Consider the following 20,034-nt stretch of genomic DNA (forward strand, 5'->3'; position numbering starts at 1 on the left):
AATGATTTGTTCATGTATTGATTGACCAACAACATGTTGGTGGACATACATAATAAATGAAGGTGCCCATGATGTGCCAGCTTTGCGCAATTACGCATGTTGAAGTGATTTGACTTGAGTGTGTGCCAATGGCAAATAATTAAATAAAACATATTATTCCAAAGTCATACACTCTTTTCTACTTCTGACACAGTTAAATGTGAAGACTTGAAATAATAGGGTCACATTGTCCCTTCTTTCTGCAACAATCTTTAAGTGGTGCATCTTATCTACTTCCACTGTGAGCCAATGCACAGATGCATTTTGCCAGGGGCTCCAGAGTGAGGAGCCCTACCCCTGAGTGAGTCTCTTAAAAAATGGTCCAGTCTGATATTATTCACTCCCCATACAACTCGTGGCACGATGCATGCCGCATACATGCCTTGCATCCACTCCTCAGCTGCTGACAGCCATATTGAACATCTCCCCGACTAGCTGCGTCAAGTATGCGCAGAACCTGAAAACAAGACCGGAAGTTATGGAGTTTTTGCCTTCAAAGTAAACTAAAACATGAGTGTAGGTTAAGAGAAACTCGGTTGTACAGAAAAATAATTATTGCATATTAGCTTGAAGCTCTTCATTGGATGGTTGATGTACAATATAAAACTATTGCTCCAAGGTTTATTTAGTAAATTATGAATTGTAATGTCTTTTAACATTGACAGCAATGCAATATGAATAAACTTTGATTTGAAACTTCAAAATAAACATCTTCAGAAATTATTTATTCTTCTCTTGCTTCTATGATGCTTTTATTTTGAAAGAGGAGACCGGATGTTGTGTTAGTTTGTTTCAGCTAGCTCGACACTAGCACCCCAAATCGCCTTATGGTTGTTAAGACTTCAACGGTTTTTCCATGTCTGCAGGAATTTGTTTCTCAAAGCAGCAGTAGTAGATAAGAACCGCGGACCAGACACGGGATATCATCGTGGATATTTTTGTACCATTTGAAGATACAAGGCTTTCCTGTTCATTTAAAGATATACTTCGTCCCCCCGGTGAGTTGCCTCTCCCTAAAAAGATGAGCCTCAAGTTTGATGCGAATATCCTCGTGTTCGAGCAAATCATATTTTAAAACGACACATTAATAAATGACGACTTTTTAATCGGCCCGTTAACGCACCGTAGCTTGCTGTACGTAGTCACAATTTTACACGTGTTTCTTTTAATTTCTTAGGAAAATGTGGTGAATTAATGATGGCCAAACATTTGTATGGCTTTAAAAACTTCACGTGTATGAGCGAGGATAACCGTGTGCACCGTTATCTACTTACACCCACTATCAAGCCTCCAAATGACGGCCACATTTTCACTTTATGAGGAGTATTTCTGTCGGCTAACGGAGCGAAACTCGGTAAAAGGGCTTATTTATAACTCATTTAATGCATTTTATTTTGTATCTTCGTGGCATGCCTTTGCATCTAACATAAGTTACAGTTGTTGTCCACCATTTGTGTAAATTTGGTCAAATTACAGTGTAACGGAAGCTAACTCGGCGGGTAAATACGCATGCTAATTGCTCGCAAGCTACAAGTGGGCATGTCTTCATGTGTAGTACATACACTAGCTAAAGCTTAAATACTCAGGGGGGCTTCCCTACACATTTCTTTTAACATAACCATTGTTTTTATCACACTGTTGTTGTGTAAGGCCTCTAATTATTCTTTGCTGAGGGAATTATACTGACTAGTACTGTGTGTGATAGTAATTATTGGTCTTTCTTTAGTTGGTCATGTTTATGGCTTTATTCTGGTTTCTTTATTAACCTTTGCATCCATTTTTTAATAATTTGGTTTGGTGAAGGTAATATTTGTCAACCTGCCTTTTTATATGGTAAAGGGCAAATGCTGCATGCAACTTTGAATACCTCAGGAATGCCTTGTGTTGTATTGAAACGTTTTCCCTAATTACAGGATATCAATCAGCTGTGTTGCATTAAAAGACAGCTTAGGGCGAAACTGCCATTCACACTGGTTTTAAGTCCCAGTGATTGAAAGCATCCCTTTGCAAGAATGTGCAAAAGTATCCTGTACAACACTTTGTAAGCTTTGAGATTGTGATGTTATCTGTGACTCAGCACAATACCTTTTAGAACATAAACTAGAGCATCCCAATTTAAATGATGTGACAAGCTCACATAAAAAAAACCTCTTGTTTTCCTGGATCATTTCAGTATCATATGGCAGTTCAACCTAGGTCATTATCTAACTTGCAGGCTTGTGTTTCAACTAGAGTGAACCTAGACTACGCATGTATACCGTGGGATGCAGGGTGACAAATTGCTGCAAATGTCCAGCAATTATGTGTCAGAAATATAGTTTATTTTGTTGAGATTGAATGCAAAACTATTGCATTGCTTCTGTCCATTTTGAAGTAAAATGTCTGCTAAATGTAAGGATTTATCCTGCAATATATTGTATTTTTTGTACAGAGAGAACAAGAGTAGTACAAGGAAATATTGCTGTACATATTGTTTCATCAATGTAGGAAAACATGTCTCTTTTTTTGTTTTGCTTTCAGGTCCTGTGATTAAGGAGTTGTTGCCGTCCTTTCAGCTGTCGGGTGTAAGAAGGAGGGGAAGCAAAGATGCCGAAACCGGTAAGATCCTAAAACATGAGAGTTGGCATAGAAATAAGAGCTGCAGCCCTAAGGGAAAAAGCAACCAAAAATAACCTTGAGTTAGGCATCTTCCTGCACATTTTAATTGTGTAATGTTAGAACTTAATAGGCAGTAGCTCAGGATATTTAATATGAATCTGAAACATGAGCGTTGCTTGTTGGTTCCTCTCTCGTCTGCTTGTATGAAGTAAATCTCCAGTTGTCATAAAAGTTGGCATGCGCTGCGGCAGAAAGCTGCATTTGTGCATTCTGGGAAGTAGCGGTTTCATTCCCAAAGCTGCTCCCACTCCCAATACTCCTCTTCCAAGTAAACAACAGCCAGAGTGTGAAATGAACTGCCCGGCCCACGAGCCTCGTAACTGTAACACTGCTGCCATTGTTGCTTAAAGGGTGGAGAGAATGCCCGGGACGTGATCAACACCAAAACACAACCAATTTGATGCAGTCCCTTTGCGGCTGTCCCGCTGTTCTCAGGCTGATTGTTCCTCATAAACACACCTGGGTAGACTAACTCTACAGTAGGAGATTCTCAAAGTATTAGGTTGTCTTGGTCTTTTGTTTCTGAGCAACTCTTACTGAGTATTGGACCTTTTTTCTAAAATCTTGAGGCATTTTAAGACAAAACCTACATTGGTTAGCCACTCCCCCCAATCAGGAAAGATGGCTGACACCTGATTTTGGTTGACTGCTCAGCTACAAGTATGGGTGTCTGAGCAGTCAGTCTCTGGCCGTTTCTCAATGTCCAGTATACCTGCTGCAGAGCCACTATTTCAAGTATACTATATATATATATATATATACTACTATGCTGGGCATTTAACATGCATTTAAACAGTCCTTCGGCGCCACTCGATGATAGTATACTTGAAATAGTGGCTCTGCAGCAGGTATACTCGACATTGAGAAACGGCCTCTCTCTCCTCTTGGGTTGCTTGGCTCTACTGGATCTTGATTTGTTTGTCTTTGCTTAATATACTGATGCATGTTCACAAACTACACGCATTCATTATGAACTGACGTCACAATTTACTTAGTTTCTTTAAATAAATGTACTTTAATTGGAAATGAATCATTTGTGGTGTTCTTCTTTTGTCCGTCCTTGAGCCAGGGCGTGACGTGTTTTGATTTAGAATGTTTTTAGTTGCTAAAAACGACATCAGTAGCTTTCCTAGGACAACAGGCTTCATGCTTTGCCACATTTCCAGCTAGCTCTTGATGTGGTGTTTGTTTGTGGATGTGTGTTTGAGAAGTTACAGAGAAAGGGACAGCCAGCCAGGCACTGATGTCATCCTCCACTTCCCTTTCTTGTCCCCTTAGTCACCAGGGCTCCGTCCCAAAACAGCTCCTCAGGGGGCTGAGTTCATAGCCACATCTCTGTCACAGACGATAACAAACTGACAGAGAAAGCACAGCTTGTCGCAGGGAGGCACCGACACAGTAAACAGAGGAAGTGAGAGCAGGGTCCAGCAGGCATGACCTTCTCTGGGATTGGAGCCACAGCCAGACATCAACACTTCTAGAAAGGGCCTCTTGTATCTCAGTGTCAGCATTCATCTGTGAGCAAAGAATACAAACAATTGTGAGGCTGAGCAACAGAAGGGTTTGTTGAGCTAGCAGGAATTGTTTTTCAGTTTTGCATCAAGAGTCACGTAGTAGAGGTTACTCTAAAAACACAAACATATGGTGCTTGCTCATGTCAGTCTTTAGCAGTGATTATCTTGTCCAGTTTGGAGGTAAAGTTGACACATTTGTACCCCTGCGTGGGTGTTTTCATACCTCTTGAAATCATATCACACCCCTTCTGCTCGCATTATGAAGTGATGGCACCCCACAGGAAGACAGACGGCCCTCGCTGGTTTCCTAGCTTGTGGCTGTTTTTCCATTTGCTGAAGAAGGGGCCCGCTGTGTACATCGGGGGCCCAGCCTATGTCAACATCCTGTCTCTGTGGGAGTACAGGAGTAATGGGAAGAGAGGGGATTATCACCAGACAGCTGAGGGACTGTCCGTGCAGCCACGAACGAGTCAGACAGTCTGACCATGAAATCTGTTGTAGTGCTCAGGAGATATAGGGATTTTTAGGAGGTAAAAAATGGTAAAGGTTATTGGAAGTTTGAACATCACAAGTGTGTGCAAACGTAGGTCTGTGTCAAGAAGTGTAAGGAAGACCCTCCTAGAAAAATCCCTGTAAGCTTTTCAGATTCTTTCTACAGCAGATGACTGGAGGAGGAGAAGTAAATGTTTTGTCCTCTTGTGAAAGGACACAGGATGAATGTTTGTGTTTGTAGGTAGCAGTGATTCCTCCTTCCTTTCCTGCTCCCTTCCAAATGCTTCCTCTCCTTGCAGGGGGGTTAATCAGACGGACAGACGGCTGCTCCGAGCCTCAAAGGCCAGATTAGCAACTCCGCTGATTGTAGTCTGTGTGTGTCTCTTTAGGCAAAGCTCCTCTAAACAGCTTACAGTAACTTAACAGCTGCACATTTAACAAGGGGTCGTCTGAGTGAGAAGTCGTCTTGGCAGTTGTAATGGAGAGGGGGATTTGGGAACATGCTTAAAAGACACATGGGGGGGAACAAATGTGAATTATACAGCAACTAGTTTGAGACTTGTGGCCTTATTTGTCCCATACTTGTCAAGTCCTTGTTCTTTGTGATCTTGAACTTTTCTCAAAACACCTTGAGGCCTGTTTAGTGATTCTGCACAAGGAGGAGTTAGAGCCAGTGTTTCCGCCAGACCAGGGCTGAGAGGGCGTCCACCCAGAGAGCCGGGGGGGTGGGTGTGACGTCACGTGACTTGAATTTTGAATTGAGCCGTCCCTTATAGATACTATCTCTTTACGTATTAGTGATGGGAATTACGGCTCTTTTTAGTGAGCCAGATCATTTGGCTTTGGATTCTCCGGTGCTCGCAGTTCACGCGCGTGCTCCTCTAGCACCCCCCGTCAAGGCTCGCCGGCAGTACACTTTCCGTCACAGGAACACGCTTTGCTGGCGGCTAAAAGAATCCCACCAGACTCCGTTGCCCCTCCAACAGAGGGATGTCCTTGTCCTTTTTCCTTTTCGTCATTTCAAGCGATAAAAACTCTCAATCTTCTCTCGAATTATTAATTTTTTTGGACGCACTCTGCTCGAGGTCAGGGCGTTCCGAGCTGAATAAGGGGGTCAAATGACGGCAAGACTTAGGCAACGGAAACGCTGGTTAGAGGGTGGCTGTGGCTCAGTGGGTAGTGCGCTGAACTTCGAATCAGGGGATAGCAAGTTCGAGTCCCACTGCAGTCAGCATGTCGTTGTATCCCTGGGCAAGACACTTCACCCCACATTGCTCCTGTGGGGATTGTCCACAGTACTGAATGTATGCAAGTCGCCTTGGATAAAAGCGTCTAACAAGTGAATCGGAGACCATTAGACAGAATGTGGTGTAAGGACAGTCTCGGAGACTCCTCAGTTGTCGCAGTGTGTGATTAGCTGTGTCACTGCCTCGGCCTGTCGTCCCTCTCCTCCTCCCCCCTTTCTGCAGGAGAGACGGGATTAGCTGACCGTCTGCTCCGTACAGGATTCCTCCTCCTCTCCCTGTCTGTGTTTTGGCAGTGACACACATGCAGCACAAAGGTTGCACAGCTGATTGCTGATGACACACACACACACACACACACACACACTCATGCATGCAGGGGAGAAGGGACATTCAAGGCCAGTCACTTGGAAACGCCAGCTCTGCACAACATTGTCTATGACTACTCCTCTCAGAAAGTCAATGAGGCGCATAGTATTGAAAGCAACTTGGTTTTTACACACCAGTCAGTCAACCATGAACTTGCAAGAATGGATTTACATTTTGCTCTAGTAGTATGTAGTACAACAGTTTTGTCTCGGTTAATTTCTTGTACTTTGATGGAATGTGTTCCCTAAAATGTACACTAAAGAGCAAAGCCCCTGAAGAGTCAATTTCCTAAAGTTAAATTAGGTCAGTTTAGACAAAAATGTATGAATTCCCATTCACATCTCAAATGCTTCTGGATGCAAATCTGAGAGAAATGACATTCATTACAGCCCTGTGAAGAGTTGTTAAATGCTGTTATCGCTCCATGAGGTGATCACTGTAACTCTTGTCCATAGCAATACTTTAAGCCTGTGATTTTCTTGTAGCAGCTGTAACTATCAATGACTCATCAGAGGTTAAAGAGAACACAGTCTGTTTACTCCCTGCCATAGATACACCCGCATGTAGTAAACAATATCTCAAGGGAAGACCCATTTTTGCAATCGCAGTGTGAAAAGAGGAGGGCGGAGGTGTCAACACTTACTAACCTGGCTTGCTGCTTTTCCAAGTAATAATTCCTCTTGGTTGAAAGACTCGTATTAAGTATTGTTCAGGTCATGTATGAAACTGGCAGCAGTGATCTTGTTACTTTATTGAACTTTGCAAAATGTAATTGTGTAGAATATTCCTTCACATGTACCGGTTTATAATGAATAATGATCCACAATCTGTGTTGATTTTTAGTGAAACTCACTATTGAGCTGATAGCAGTAGCTCATGTTCTATCATGTAACCATATCCTCAGCAACCTCATTGAAATGATGGTGACAGGGCTGTGTTGTAATAAGCAGCTTATGTTATTGGATGTCAGTGTCATTGGTGTAGAGTGCCTTTTCCTTCATAAACATCTCATAATCACGCCAAAAAAATGACATTTATACTCCAATCTCAGTGTGAGACTTGATTTAATTATGAAGGTTATCAAACACTTGACAGTATTTAGAAGTTTTCACATTGAAAAGCCATCATGTTTGTTTTTTATCACATAGATTTGGCATTTATCTTGATGTGGGCTAAAACTCCTAAGTGGAATCTTAAAAGCTAAAATAACAGCACTTCATTAATACAGAATTGAACCCGACTGAAGGCAGACTACAATGATTCAGTCAGTTACATCTCTTTTCCCGGGCAGCTGCCTATGAGCGTGTGGGATACAGTTTTAAAACAATGTTGTAAAATGTACGTTACAGTAATAGTTTAAGGCCAAACTCATGTTCATGTGAGATGTATATAGTGTAGAGAAAGTGCTGCAACTTTTTCATGGGTAATTAATGAGGGGGAGACAGAGGCAGATGCATTGTGGTCTGAGCTCCATGTGGCGCGGGGGAGTCCAGCTATGTGCGGTATAGACACAAGTTACATGGATTATTCATCGCAGGGATATTGAGAGAAAGAGAGGGATGACGGCGGGAGAGAAAGTAAATAAATACTTAGAGAAGGGGGGGAATAAAAAGCTTCCTGGGGTTTTGTGTATATTTATAAAAAAAAAAAAAAAAAAGGAAAGATTATTATCCTCAGTTTCTTATTTCTGTATGGTTGGCTCATCTGCAGAAACCTCACTGTAACTCAATCTCAAAGTGAGCGCACCCTAGATCATCTCTCTTGCTTCCTGTTGCAATCTGCCTGCTTTTTCTCTGCTAAAGGTGAAGCTCTAGCACTCTCATTTCTGCCACTTGCAGTTCCCTCTGTCTATCCTATTGAGTTGTTACCCATAGCTGAGGCAACACACAGCTCAGTGTACGTGTGGGAGGAAGGATGTGAGATACCTCGGAGATCAGCCTCGCTCTGTTCTGTGCCATCAGCTGCTGCTGGCCTACTGCCTCCGCTGTTCAGCCAATGACTGAGTTGTATCCCCTGCTCCACCCCAACAGAGTAGTGGGCTGCCATCAAAGGTGGGGCTTACTTCCACTGGCAGTGTAGGATGGAAAGTGATGCAATTTGACGGTCCCTTTGCTAAGTCTGTCTTTATATTGAGCACAAAACGCAAACTGTTCACTACCAGTCATCTGATTGATGAAGGAGATTAGTGGATGCTTAGTCGAGATTAGAAAAAAAGCACTAATAGTGATGAGCTCAAAGCTGAGGTGGGAATTATAATATTTGAGTATGGCAGTGATTATCCCTGGCGTATTCGGCTATTCGATTTACTAGTTTAAACAAAACGCTATAAAGCTTCTTCATCCCCACTTTAAACTAAACACTATCGTTCAAGAAAACTAATGATGACAACGCCAAGACTGCAGTGCTGTCACCCTCTTCAAAACCATTGCCTGTGCTATATCTCAACCAACATGGTAAACTATGTAGTTGTTGTTGGTTTTCCAGATCAATGTCCGTGTGACCACCATGGATGCAGAGCTGGAGTTTGCCATCCAACCAAATACTACAGGGAAACAGCTCTTTGACCAGGTGAGCATGACTGAAAAATGTCCACAGGTGACTGCTTTCCAAAATTCTTAAATTATGTACGTCTTGTCCTGATGGTTAACCGTGTCACCGTAATATCTCTTGTCAACCATTTCCTTTTATGAAAGTACCTGTTAGAATTCAGATTGAAATGTGTGTGTGATTGTCAGGTGGTGAAGACGGTGGGACTACGGGAGGTCTGGTTCTTCGGCCTGCAGTATGTGGACAGTAAAGGCTACAGCACTTGGCTCAAACTCAACAAGAAGGTCAGTCTTCCTCCGTTTTCATTTTACATTTGATTTGCTCTTTTAATGTCTTCTCTATCTGTCTGTCTCCCTTTTCAGGATGTTTTTCCTCACGTCATCTGTTTGTCTATCATCCAGTCATTGTCTGTTATTTATCTGGGATTTGCCCGGAAGCTGTTGTGGTCTGGAGCCTCAGGTGTGCTCTTTTAACAGGCTCTCTCACTCATCACCCTACACACCTCTCGCCTTAACACCCATGCTATTGCAGTGTGTTTCCGGGTATGCCTGACAGAAAATATGTGTGTGAGAGAGAGCAGCAGGTACAGACAGATGTAGTGAAAACGATTCTATAGAAGTGTGGGCAAAAACTGTCCACATACAGCCCCCAAAAAACACAATATTTTACCCATGTTACCAATGTTTTATGTGACAGATAACCAAATTCTGCACTCTAATAAAAGTCACAAGCATCATTTGAGATGAAGTATGATGTAGGGTTTATGTTAGAGATGGGCGAGTCCTGATTCATCCGGATCATTAACCCGGATCCTAGAAATGAGCTGGTCGTGACGAGTCTCCCCTCTCCATTAACCCGAGTCCTTGAGTCCCACACTTGGTGTGACGTACAAATTAAAACTATAAATTGCGTCACTCGCTACTCTCTTTATAACATGTAAAATCACATTACAACGTACCCCAGTCCATCTGCCTACCCTTTAGCAAGTAGGATAGCTGCCTGAAGTGATCGTTTGGCTCAGGGGAGGGGACGCGGATCAGTGAAACTTCCTGCAGACTCGTCGGGACTCAGAGGAGCCGACGGCTCCTAACCGTAATAGCATAGCAGATCCAGAGATCCATACTCGTCATGTGCACGAGCATAGCCCCTCCTCCAGCACCCGGCTCCCGCGGCTATATTATGCACGAGTCAACAGCAGACTCGCAGATTCGCAAATCCTGACTCACTGTGCAAAACAGAGCAGACTCGTGCGGACTCAGAGCCGTAACCATATAGCAGCAGATCCAGAGATCCAGCAGACTCGTCCTCATGCACGAGTCAACAGCAGACTCAGATTCGCTAAATCGCAAAATAACCCTTTTTTTTTTTGTGATCAACAATTTTTTATTAAAGCAAAATACACTGTGTAGCGGAGGTTAATATAACGTCAGTTTAATATGCTCGTGAAATGCAACAACTTTTCGGTTTCACCGATAGGATTTCTACGGTCTTAGTGATGCTGACTCATATGACTCATATGACTCATATGACTCAAATGACTCGTATGATCCGGATCTCTTCAATGACTGACTGAGTCTGACCCTGAGTCCGTAAAAGGATCCGGATTTGCCATCTCTAGTTTATGTTCCTGTGGTTAATAGGTGGTTTGATGACGACGCTGATGCTGTTTTTCTCCTGTAGGTGACTCAGCAGGATGTGAAGAAGGAGAACCCTCTGCAGTTTAAGTTCAGAGCCAAGTTTTTCCCTGAGGATGTCTCGGAGGAGCTAATCCAGGAGATCACACAGAGGTTATTCTTCCTGCAGGTACTGAGCCAATCCTTAGTCAGGTTTCCATCAAATTGATTGTTTTAAGTAAGTAAATTAACTGAACTTCTCCTCTTGTTCTGCCAGGTGAAGGAGGCTATTCTGAACGATGAGAACTACTGTCCTCCAGAGACTGCCGTGCTTCTGGCGTCGTACTCTGTCCAGGCCAAGTATGGAGACTACAACAAAGATGTCCACAAGGCTGGGTACCTAACCCACGACAGACTGTTGCCTCAGAGGTACTAACACACACAATATGTAACATCTTATACGCTTTAGCCAAAGATTTCCATGGAGCAGATTTGTTGAAACCTGGAATTTGTCTCGTTCCCTGTTGGAATTTTGAAATGGTTTCCTCGCAGGAAACAATTGTGTGCTGCTCAACATCCCCTCAGGTGAAGTCTTTGTGTTTGTGTTCAGAGTCCTGGAGCAGCACAAGCTTACCAAAGAGCAGTGGGAGGACAGAATACAGACCTGGCATGAAGAACACAGAGGAATGCTCAGGTGTGTGTCTCATCGTTTGGGAAGCAAACTATTCCCTATCTGAATGTACATGTTTAGGCTTGTTGTGTCATGTTAGGCCAAGGTATTGAATTCGGTGCTTTATTAACCAAAAATCGTTATGGATTAGATTGTTTCACTGATGTTAATATGGAAGTTTTCTTATAAAACATACCCTGTATTTCTTTCTCTCTAGAGAGGACTCTATGATGGAATATCTTAAAATCGCCCAGGACTTGGAGATGTACGGAGTCAACTACTTTGAGATCAAAAACAAAAAGGGCACACAGCTGTGGCTGGGCGTAGATGCCCTTGGCCTCAATATCTACGAACACGAAGACAAGTAAGGGACACACACACAGATTTCTCTAGTTTATTTACAAAATAAATGATGCTTTCTGGGGGAAATGCAGTCTTATCCTGAGCCTGACCTTTTGCGGTACCCCCCCACACCCACACTTTTTTTGCAAGTGAAACAAAGTGTTATAGATTTCTTAAGAACTAAAGTCACCTCCTGCAGACTCCTTCTTCGTGTTTGGCAGAACTTTTGGAAACAATTAGAATCAGGACAATCAATGGCCCTAAATCATGATAAGACCCAATTGCCAATGAATACCATGATGTCAACATGAGATGCATAATGTCCAACAAGAGGAAACAGAGATATTTTTAGCGTTAATAACGAGGAGAGGAAGCCTGTCTCTGTCCATTGTAGGAGAGTCTTTCCTGTCCTTTCTAAATGTTTTGTAGAGGAAAAGGCAGATTCGATCACAACTCCTGCAGCATTTCCTCTCACTGCCTTTCCCTTCCTGTTCGTTATCTGAGGTCCTCACAACTGCCTTCTTCTTGTCTTCTCCAGGTTACAAAGAAAGGAAGTAAAGGATAGTTTCTAACTGTCTCTTTAGACCGCAACATCCTCATCACTTAATGCATCTGTTTTCCTTTCTTTGTTTCGTTTCGATTTGAGACCCACAGTCCTTTAAATTCCTGGCAGGAAAAGATAACTTTTATCCACCTACTTCTCTTTCCTGTCACTATCCACGTGACTGAGAACATCTAACTGAAATTTGAAACGATTTCCTGTCTGTTCATATCAGGCCCCATCTGCTGGCTGGATATTATAATGGATGTAATACAGCCTATTATCCGTCACCCTGAACTGTATATCATTAGTTGAGATGTTAATGTGTACATTTGGACATTTATTTTTCAGGTTGACGCCAAAGATCGGCTTCCCTTGGAGTGAAATTCGAAACATCTCTTTCAATGACAAGAAGTTTGTCATCAAACCCATTGACAAGAAAGCTCCTGTGAGTGTCGTCCATTAAAAGTGTAACAATTGGACCTCCAGGGATTTAAAAAAAAAAAAGTCCTGCCTCCCATTAAAGGATATATTTTCTCTCCGCTCTCTTTCTTAAAACATGCAGGACTTTGTGTTTTATGCCCCACGACTGCGCATCAACAAGCGCATCTTGGCGTTGTGTATGGGTAACCACGAGCTGTACATGAGGAGGAGGAAGCCCGACACCATCGAGGTGCAGCAGATGAAGGCTCAGGCCCGGGAGGAGAAGCACCACAAACAGATGGAGAGGTACTGCTCAGGAATACTGTGTATACAACTCATTTGTTCCCAAGATCATATAGAGCACATGTGTCAAACTCAAGGCCCGGGGGCCAAATCAGGCCCTTGGTGGATTTAATTTCGGCCCGCAGGATCATTTGTAATTACTATTAGATCTGGGCCGCCGGTATATTGCACCTTCACTCAATCCTGAGGGTTTCCTCAGCTCAGAGCCTGAGCCCAAACATTGATGAACTTGCACCCAAGATGAGATGACAAGTATCTGGCTTGAACTAGCATCACAGAGCAGCAAGCTGAGTTTCCTTTTGTACTTTCTTTCTTGAGACAACAGGGCATGTTTCTTTCTTTGAGGGAAATAGTTTTTTTGAAGCTGGCCTGTGGAAAAATTTAATCATAAGAAATGACTCCGAAAAGCTGCAGATCGAGCCATAAGACATGAATGCAACTGATTATTTAATGTTTATGTTGTTTTTATAGGCAATCATTTAAGCTTTGTTAGTTCCAGGTTTAATATGTGCAATAAGTTCATTTCAATAAGTTTTGCAATAAACATTGAACGAGTCCGGCCCTCGACTAGCACCCATTTTTAAATTTTGGCCCCACTGTGTATTTGAGTTTGACACCCCTGATAGAAATGTAAAATAGTATGTGTTTTTTGCAGACCATAATACATTTTTATAGATGTTTTTTATGTATTGAAGTTTATTGTTTTTAGGCATGCTCAAATAAGTTTGAAATAATAAGTGCACTGGGCTTTCTTGCCTCCATCACGTCCATCATCTGCACCAGAAGAGCTCTCATTCAGGGCAGGAGAAGCGCGGTTGATTTGCTGTGTTTCTCTGTATTTTATTCGATGTTATAGTACAAATATATTGGTTTTCTCCCTTTTTTTTATATACTCAACAAATCTGAAACATGTGATTTCAAAACTTCTCAGGGCCCAGCTGGAGAATGAGAAGAAGAAGCGAGAGTACGCGGAGAAAGAGAAGGAGAGGATCGAGCATGAGAAAGAGGAACTGATGGACAGGCTGAGGCAGATTGAAGAGCAGACGATGAGAGCTCAGAAAGGTAACGTCCTCTTTGCTGCTACCTTACTTTCCCCTCCTTATGTCTTCCAAATTAGAGAGCCTATCAAGTCCATCCTCCAAGAGAATTCACTTTCATTTCTCTGGTTGTTTTTACTGTTTAACCTTGATCACCGCTACATTTAAATAAATTAAAAAAGAATCAAACCTTTTTTGTAAATGCCCCCTCACTTCAGATTGATGTACCCGACTCAACCTGTAACCTTTGAATTTTGAATTGTAGGAGATTAAAGTTAACTAGAAAAGATGTGACGTGTGTTTTTCCCTTTCTGCCCCGCCACAGAGCTCCAGGAGCAGACTCGCCGCGCCATGGAGCTGGAACAGGAGAGAATAAGGGCGAGGGAGGAGGCCGAGAGGCTGGAGAGAGACAGACATGCAGCGGAGGAGGCCAAAGCAGAGCTGGCCAAGCAGGCTGCAGACCAGCAGAAGACCCAGGAACAACTGGTGTGTGTTGGTTTTATTCACCCAGGGTGTCGATAACATCCTGGCTTATGTGGACATAGAGAATTGTGCAAGCAGAAATGTAACTGTTTCATTTCATTTCATTGTTTATTTGAATGGGGACAGTACACATTGATGAACACTTTAAAACTAAATAATGCTTACAAGTGTAAATGAGCCGGATTTCAGCTTTGAGCTAATTTCCATCCGTACATACATAATACATGATATGCCAAAAGAGCATGAGCAGCATATCAAGCATTTACCACATGGCAGTACAATGTAGCAGCTACGACGTATGAAGTCGTTGAAGTGTTTAAATGTACAGTTTGTTTAACATTGAGGGTCTTTTTTTATTGATCCCAGGCTGCTGAACTGGCTGAATTCACAGCCAAGATCGCTCTCCTGGAAGAAGCCAAGAAGAAGAAAGATGAAGAGGCCGTAGAGTGGCAGCACAAGGTACAAGACTTCCTCAATGCTACAAACATTAGCTTCCTTAAATGTCCCCAGACATTCAACCATGTCCTTTTGTTTCTGTGTCTTCCCCCTCAGGCTCTGTCCGCCCAGGAGGACCTGGACAAAACCAAGGAGGAGCTGAAGACAGCGATGACTGTAGTGCCGGCTCCTCTGGACAACAACGCCGAGAGCGACCAGGACGAGCACGATGAGATCAACGAGGAAGCCAGCGCCGACTTATTCACTGAGGGCGTCAGCCAGCTCGACCTCCGCAGTGAAGAGGCTCGCGTCACCGAAGCCCAGAAGAACGAGAGGGTCAAGAAACAGCTGCAGGTGAGAAGGGGGTGTAAATCCTTTAGGGGCATCCTGTGGGGGCTCAATCATTGCTTTTCAAAGGCTGCACACTTTTGTCATATTGCAAAATCCCTTCAAAAATATAAGATTCTAGATGCTACTGTTCCAAAGATTAACTTTCACTCTCAAAATTAAATCCGTAAAAATCACTAATACAATCTAGGAAATGTCATCCCCGTGTAGTGAGCAACATTTAATTAAACTATGTATAACTTCAAACAAACTCAAATGAAATTCATCCGGTTTATGACATCTGCGACACACATAACAACCAGATGATATTATTTTCTAACAGCAGTTTTGTTGCAAGGAAGAGACACCAGCCAAGCGATGGCAGATCAGGGTAAGACGAGGCATCCTTCTCTGTCCATCCTTTTAAACTCCTGCTTTAACAGGAGTCAACGTGCTGGCTTACACTGTAGCCTGGCTTTAAAGAAGATCTACTGACTGAGATCAACATGTTCTCAAACCTTTCTGAACTTGAAGTAACAGTCCCTGTAGATCTGAGCTAGGCTACAGCATAACCCAGGACTTGTACTGAAGCTATGGCAAGAAGAATTCAAACTACAACATTTGACCTATTTGTCTTAAAACGACCTCTTCTTCAGGGTTTAAAATATGTTCAAATAACTGCTGCACCTCATTCGAAGGATTTATTTATTCTTGTTAAACCCGTTTTGCCACACAACCAGAGGCTGTATATAAGTGGCTTTGCGTCAATCAGATGTTTTTTTACTTTTTAATAATTTAGACGTATTTTGCTCTTCTGCACCCGTTTCTTCGCTTTTCTCTTCTGCAACCTCCATGTCTCTACCTTGCCCTCTTTTGGTTTTTCTATTCTTTTGTTTCCTCATCCTCATTGCGCTGTCATCCTCCCCCCTCTTCTACTTCCAGACATTAAGCACAGAGCTGGCCGATGCCAGAGATGAAACCAAGAAGACGCCGAACGACGTGCTTCACGCCGAGAACGTGAAAGCAGGCCGAGACAAATACAAAACGCTCCGGCAGATCCGGTCGGGCAACACGAAGCAGCGCATCGATGAGTTTGAGTCCATGTGAGCACCGCACCTCTTGTCCCCTAAAGGGTTCATGCTCCCGAACTTTCCCCTTAGCAGCTACCCAGTTTTCATGGACAACAGATGCTGCCGTCCCACCAAGTCCACCTCAACACCCCTGGCAATCTTGAGAAATCATCTTGTCAAACTTTGCCAAAGTCCTGCCGCACACCTCCTCTCTGAATGTTCCGGATCTCCCTCTTGTACGGAGCTGACTGCAGATATCTGTAGTCCTTAAACACAGGAGAAAAGAGAAACTGTAAAACCAAAATGGAAGCAATTGGATTTTATTTTGAGCAAACATGGCCATAGAAAGCTGCTTTTGTTGTTGTTTTTGTTTTGACTCTTATGCAAAGGTTTCGTATGATTTCATGTCTTCAGTTTAATATTCCTCTTGTTTTTAAGTTGTTTTCCTCTGCTTTAGTTGGACTCGTTTTATTGATGATGCCCTCCTTTTTTTAGTTGCCTTCAGCTACAAGCTTTGAATAAGATAAAAAACTAGGTCAATATTTTCATTCAGCGTCCAAAGCACTTATGTTACATCATTTTGAAAACATATTACTGTGTATAACATGTTATGATAGAGACATGTTATCACCGTATTATAGAGTTACCTGCCCATCTGCTTGTAGGCCTCCTCAGCCACAGCGAAGATGTGGGGGTCCATGTCCCCCATGTTCTGGCCACTGTAGGCCCGGATCACTTCCTCTCCGTAGATATGGAGCTGGTCATACGGGTTGATGGCCACCAGCACTATGCCTGCAGACACACAGGGATATACATTCATATATAACCTATGATTCATTATTATAACATGTACATGTGTGTAGATGTGGTTGGGCTCTAGGAAGCGGACCCTCAGGTTGTGCAGCACTGCAGGTTCATGAAGGTAGCTCAGCACCGTCAGGTCGTTCTCCCCCACCAGGATGTCCGGGTTACGCAGGAAGGGGAGGGGCTTCCCCTTCTGACCCACCGGGTAGGCCAGCGTCTGAGCACACACACACACACACACTTCATACATCTGTACGAACACACATTCCATATATCTGTACAAACACACACATACACTCACTTAACATATCAGTACATACACACTCATTCACTATGATGTCATCAGTGGGTACAGCTAGCCGTGCTAATTCTCTTAGCACCTGTGAGTCGTTAGAGAGCTGAGCTAAGGTCGTTTGAATCAAACTCAATGTTACATTTATATGTTGATACGAAAAATCACACCGCAGTATTTTAATCGTTGTTTTTTTTTCCGGCAATAGAGCAGTAAGTTATTGACCCTCGTGGAGAAAAGGAGACGGGTTTCGGTGAAGAAATGTAGCAAAGGTAACAAAGGGAAAGTGTTTTTCACACGCAGAGGTGATAGGATAACATGTAATGAGCCTGTTTCGCCTTCAAGCTTTAAAAGTATGATAATGGCTAATGGTTGTACAAAACTTCCAGTTGCGTCTGAGTGTTTTATTCCCAGTCACCATAGATGGTTTTCTCGGCCCACCAGCTCACAAAGAAACCCAGGGTGTTAGACGGACAGACGGAGGATGCTGTTTGTCCGTCCGTCTGACTCTTTGAGTATCTGTTTGTCAATGTGTTCACAAGCTGAGACCTGGCTCATTTCTGACTGGAGAGCTTATGAAAACATCTGTTCTTCACCCAGGACACATCTCTACCTCAGAGAGCAGTGGGGGACTGACAGTCAAACACTCAATGCCTTAACTAAAACTAAAAGTATAGTCATGATTTCACTTGGTTGCTGAGTGGTGCTCCTGTGAAGGCTTGCTTTGTGGCTGTGCATTGGGGAAAGGATGTAACGCGTCTAAGAAAAAACACTTTCTGACCTAGAACTCAGCTAGGAAGTTTCATAATCTAGTGGTTCACTTGGTCTGGAATGAAAATCCCAAACAATGAGGAAATGAGTTAGAGATCAGACTTGAGATGTACTGAACAGAAGGTCTTTTTCCTGTGAAGCATTTGGTTCCTATTGTTGGTGGTGGTTCTCCTGTATAATAGTTTATAGTATATTACTTTAAGAAAGCAGTTTGCAGACCAATGGATTTATCGGAATGAATTGGTTATTATTAGTTCTTAATGTGATGGGACAAATCTCTGCAAAGTCAAATGGAGAGTAGGCTAATATATTCCCCTTGCATAGTCGATTCTCATCCTGACATTATTTGTGCTCGGACAACAAACTGACTCCATCTTTTGTGGGGTGGGAAATATTCTCCAGGGAGCGTTTTTGAAATGATTTTTATTTTATTAACGAAAAAAATGTTTAATTTGTTACGCTATACTTGACAGCTGGTTTAGGTTGTTCTTTTTTTTGTTGTATTGTCCGAGTTTTTAAGTTAAAGCACTTAGACACTGAAGCCTGCCTCTTGTGTTCCCATCACAGTGTCCTTTGCCATAGCAGGTGAACACAAATGATCCTGTGCTTCCAACTCATATTTTTGTATTGTGTTCAAAGACCCTAAACCAGCAGCGTCACTATTACAGACGGCTTCATTGGATGGAACATCTCTTGTTGACAGGTCTACATTGTCTTCACAGCAAAGTGTATTAACTCCAATGAAGCCAGTGTCTGTGATAATGCCTGCTCTGGCACCAGCTGTCATGTTCTGCCGTTTGTTTTTCTCTATGTTCATGTTAGTATTCTCTAAGATCGAAGGCAATGATGGATTGCAGTCCACTTCATTGGTTTGCGAATAAAAAGTTTTAAATGTTAATGTCTGTCGACTTGTTTGTATGGATCATCATTTTTAGTTTTATACACTGAATATAACATCCAGCTCCTCTGAGTGTGTCACCATTAATGTATTCATACATCTGATCCCTCGCCGATTCTGTAAGTTCACCCACTTACAAAGAAATTAACAGTCTTATCATTTGTATGGTTTATTTTAACAGTGAGTAAGAATATCAAAATGAAAATCCAGAAATTATATAAAAGATAAAAATGTATTGGCATTTAACTATAAGTATTTGACATTGTATCTCAAAACAATGTGATCCTTCCCCAGAGGATAATATCACAGCCTAAATGTCTTAAGATATATGTATAGATTTCACGGGAACGCCACACTTTATATCAAGCAAAGATCTCCTTTGCTGTTTGGTAAGTAGTTAAGCCTTAAAGAATGCATGTGGGTTTACTTTCATTTTTTATTTATACATCTGATCTTTGAATATGTCAGAGTGGGTGGAGTTTTATCAGCCATTTAAGGGAAAGGCTGTTCATTTGTTCTTGACTGAGATTTGCCTGCTATTCCCAAACAGTCCTGGGGGTGCCAGCAGAGGTTTGTAATAGTTTGAGCATTGGGTAAAGAATTGCTTTTTTGACACGTTTTTTTCCCTGACATTTTTCCACATACTAATATTTCAACATTACTATATTAGTTTTTTGGTCATACAATGTTATTAATTTCATCAATATATTTGAAATATAGAAAGGAAAAATAATGTTTTTGACATACTATTATATAAAAATAGTTTTTTTTTTAAAGATAATGGTTATATTAACACAATAGCTCAGAGAGATACAACACTGCTCAGTGTTATAATATAAAACAATACAAATAGAATGTCTCTTTTCTCATTTATATTTTTGAAAAAGTTAGATCTGTCCTGAACAAATGTCTTTACATAAGGGTACCCCCTTTATATGAAAAGAGGATTTTACTACTTAGCACTATGAAAAACCTTTCCATACCCCGTCAGGTCAGATGGCTCAGAGAGATGAGACACAGGTCTGAAGACTTCAGGTTGTGAGTTCAAGTCTTCTGAGGAGCAGTGACTTTTAAAGTCCAACAACCTAAAATGAAGAAGACAAATACACCAAGTTCACAGCTCCTCTTGTACTTGTGTGGTTGGCGCAAGGGTTCGTTCCTC

At 42.2% G+C, this 20,034-nt stretch overlaps 1 protein-coding gene across 3 annotated transcripts; it reads left to right on the plus strand.

Annotated features, from left to right (window-relative positions):
- The first annotated feature begins 834 nt into the window (after positions 1-834).
- Positions 835-18,872, plus strand: LOC117499077 (radixin-like). Of its 3 annotated transcripts, none has more exons than XM_034151358.1 (15): positions 835-1,037; positions 2,560-2,637; positions 8,801-8,884; positions 9,052-9,147; positions 10,544-10,666; positions 10,754-10,905; positions 11,087-11,170; positions 11,364-11,510; positions 12,381-12,477; positions 12,595-12,758; positions 13,687-13,817; positions 14,118-14,278; positions 14,642-14,734; positions 14,828-15,064; positions 15,980-18,872. In XM_034151358.1, exons 2-15 carry the CDS (start codon positions 2,626-2,628, stop codon positions 16,142-16,144), a joined length of 1,746 nt encoding a protein of 581 aa, XP_034007249.1. In that variant the 5' UTR covers positions 835-1,037; positions 2,560-2,625; the 3' UTR covers positions 16,145-18,872. The 3 variants fall into 3 exon arrangements, with proteins under 3 accessions (XP_034007249.1, XP_034007250.1, XP_034007251.1); XM_034151359.1 differs by lacking the exon at positions 835-1,037 and adding an exon at positions 1,214-1,393; XM_034151360.1 differs by lacking the exons at positions 835-1,037; positions 2,560-2,637; positions 9,052-9,147; positions 10,544-10,666; positions 10,754-10,905 and having other exon boundaries at positions 8,826-8,884.
- The last annotated feature ends 1,162 nt before the right edge of the window (positions 18,873-20,034 follow it).

This window comes from Trematomus bernacchii, unplaced genomic scaffold (genome assembly GCF_902827165.1).
Source record: "Trematomus bernacchii unplaced genomic scaffold, fTreBer1.1, whole genome shotgun sequence".
Classification (NCBI taxonomy): domain Eukaryota; kingdom Metazoa; phylum Chordata; class Actinopteri; order Perciformes; family Nototheniidae; genus Trematomus; species Trematomus bernacchii.

Excerpts from the sequence above, each read along its gene's own strand:
- LOC117499077 (XM_034151358.1), top strand. Across the intron at positions 11,511-12,380 it reads ATCTACGAACACGAAGACAA|GTTGACGCCAAAGATCGGCT; the intron begins GTAAGGGACACA and ends TTTATTTTTCAG. Across the intron at positions 12,478-12,594 it reads CCATTGACAAGAAAGCTCCT|GACTTTGTGTTTTATGCCCC; the intron begins GTGAGTGTCGTC and ends TAAAACATGCAG.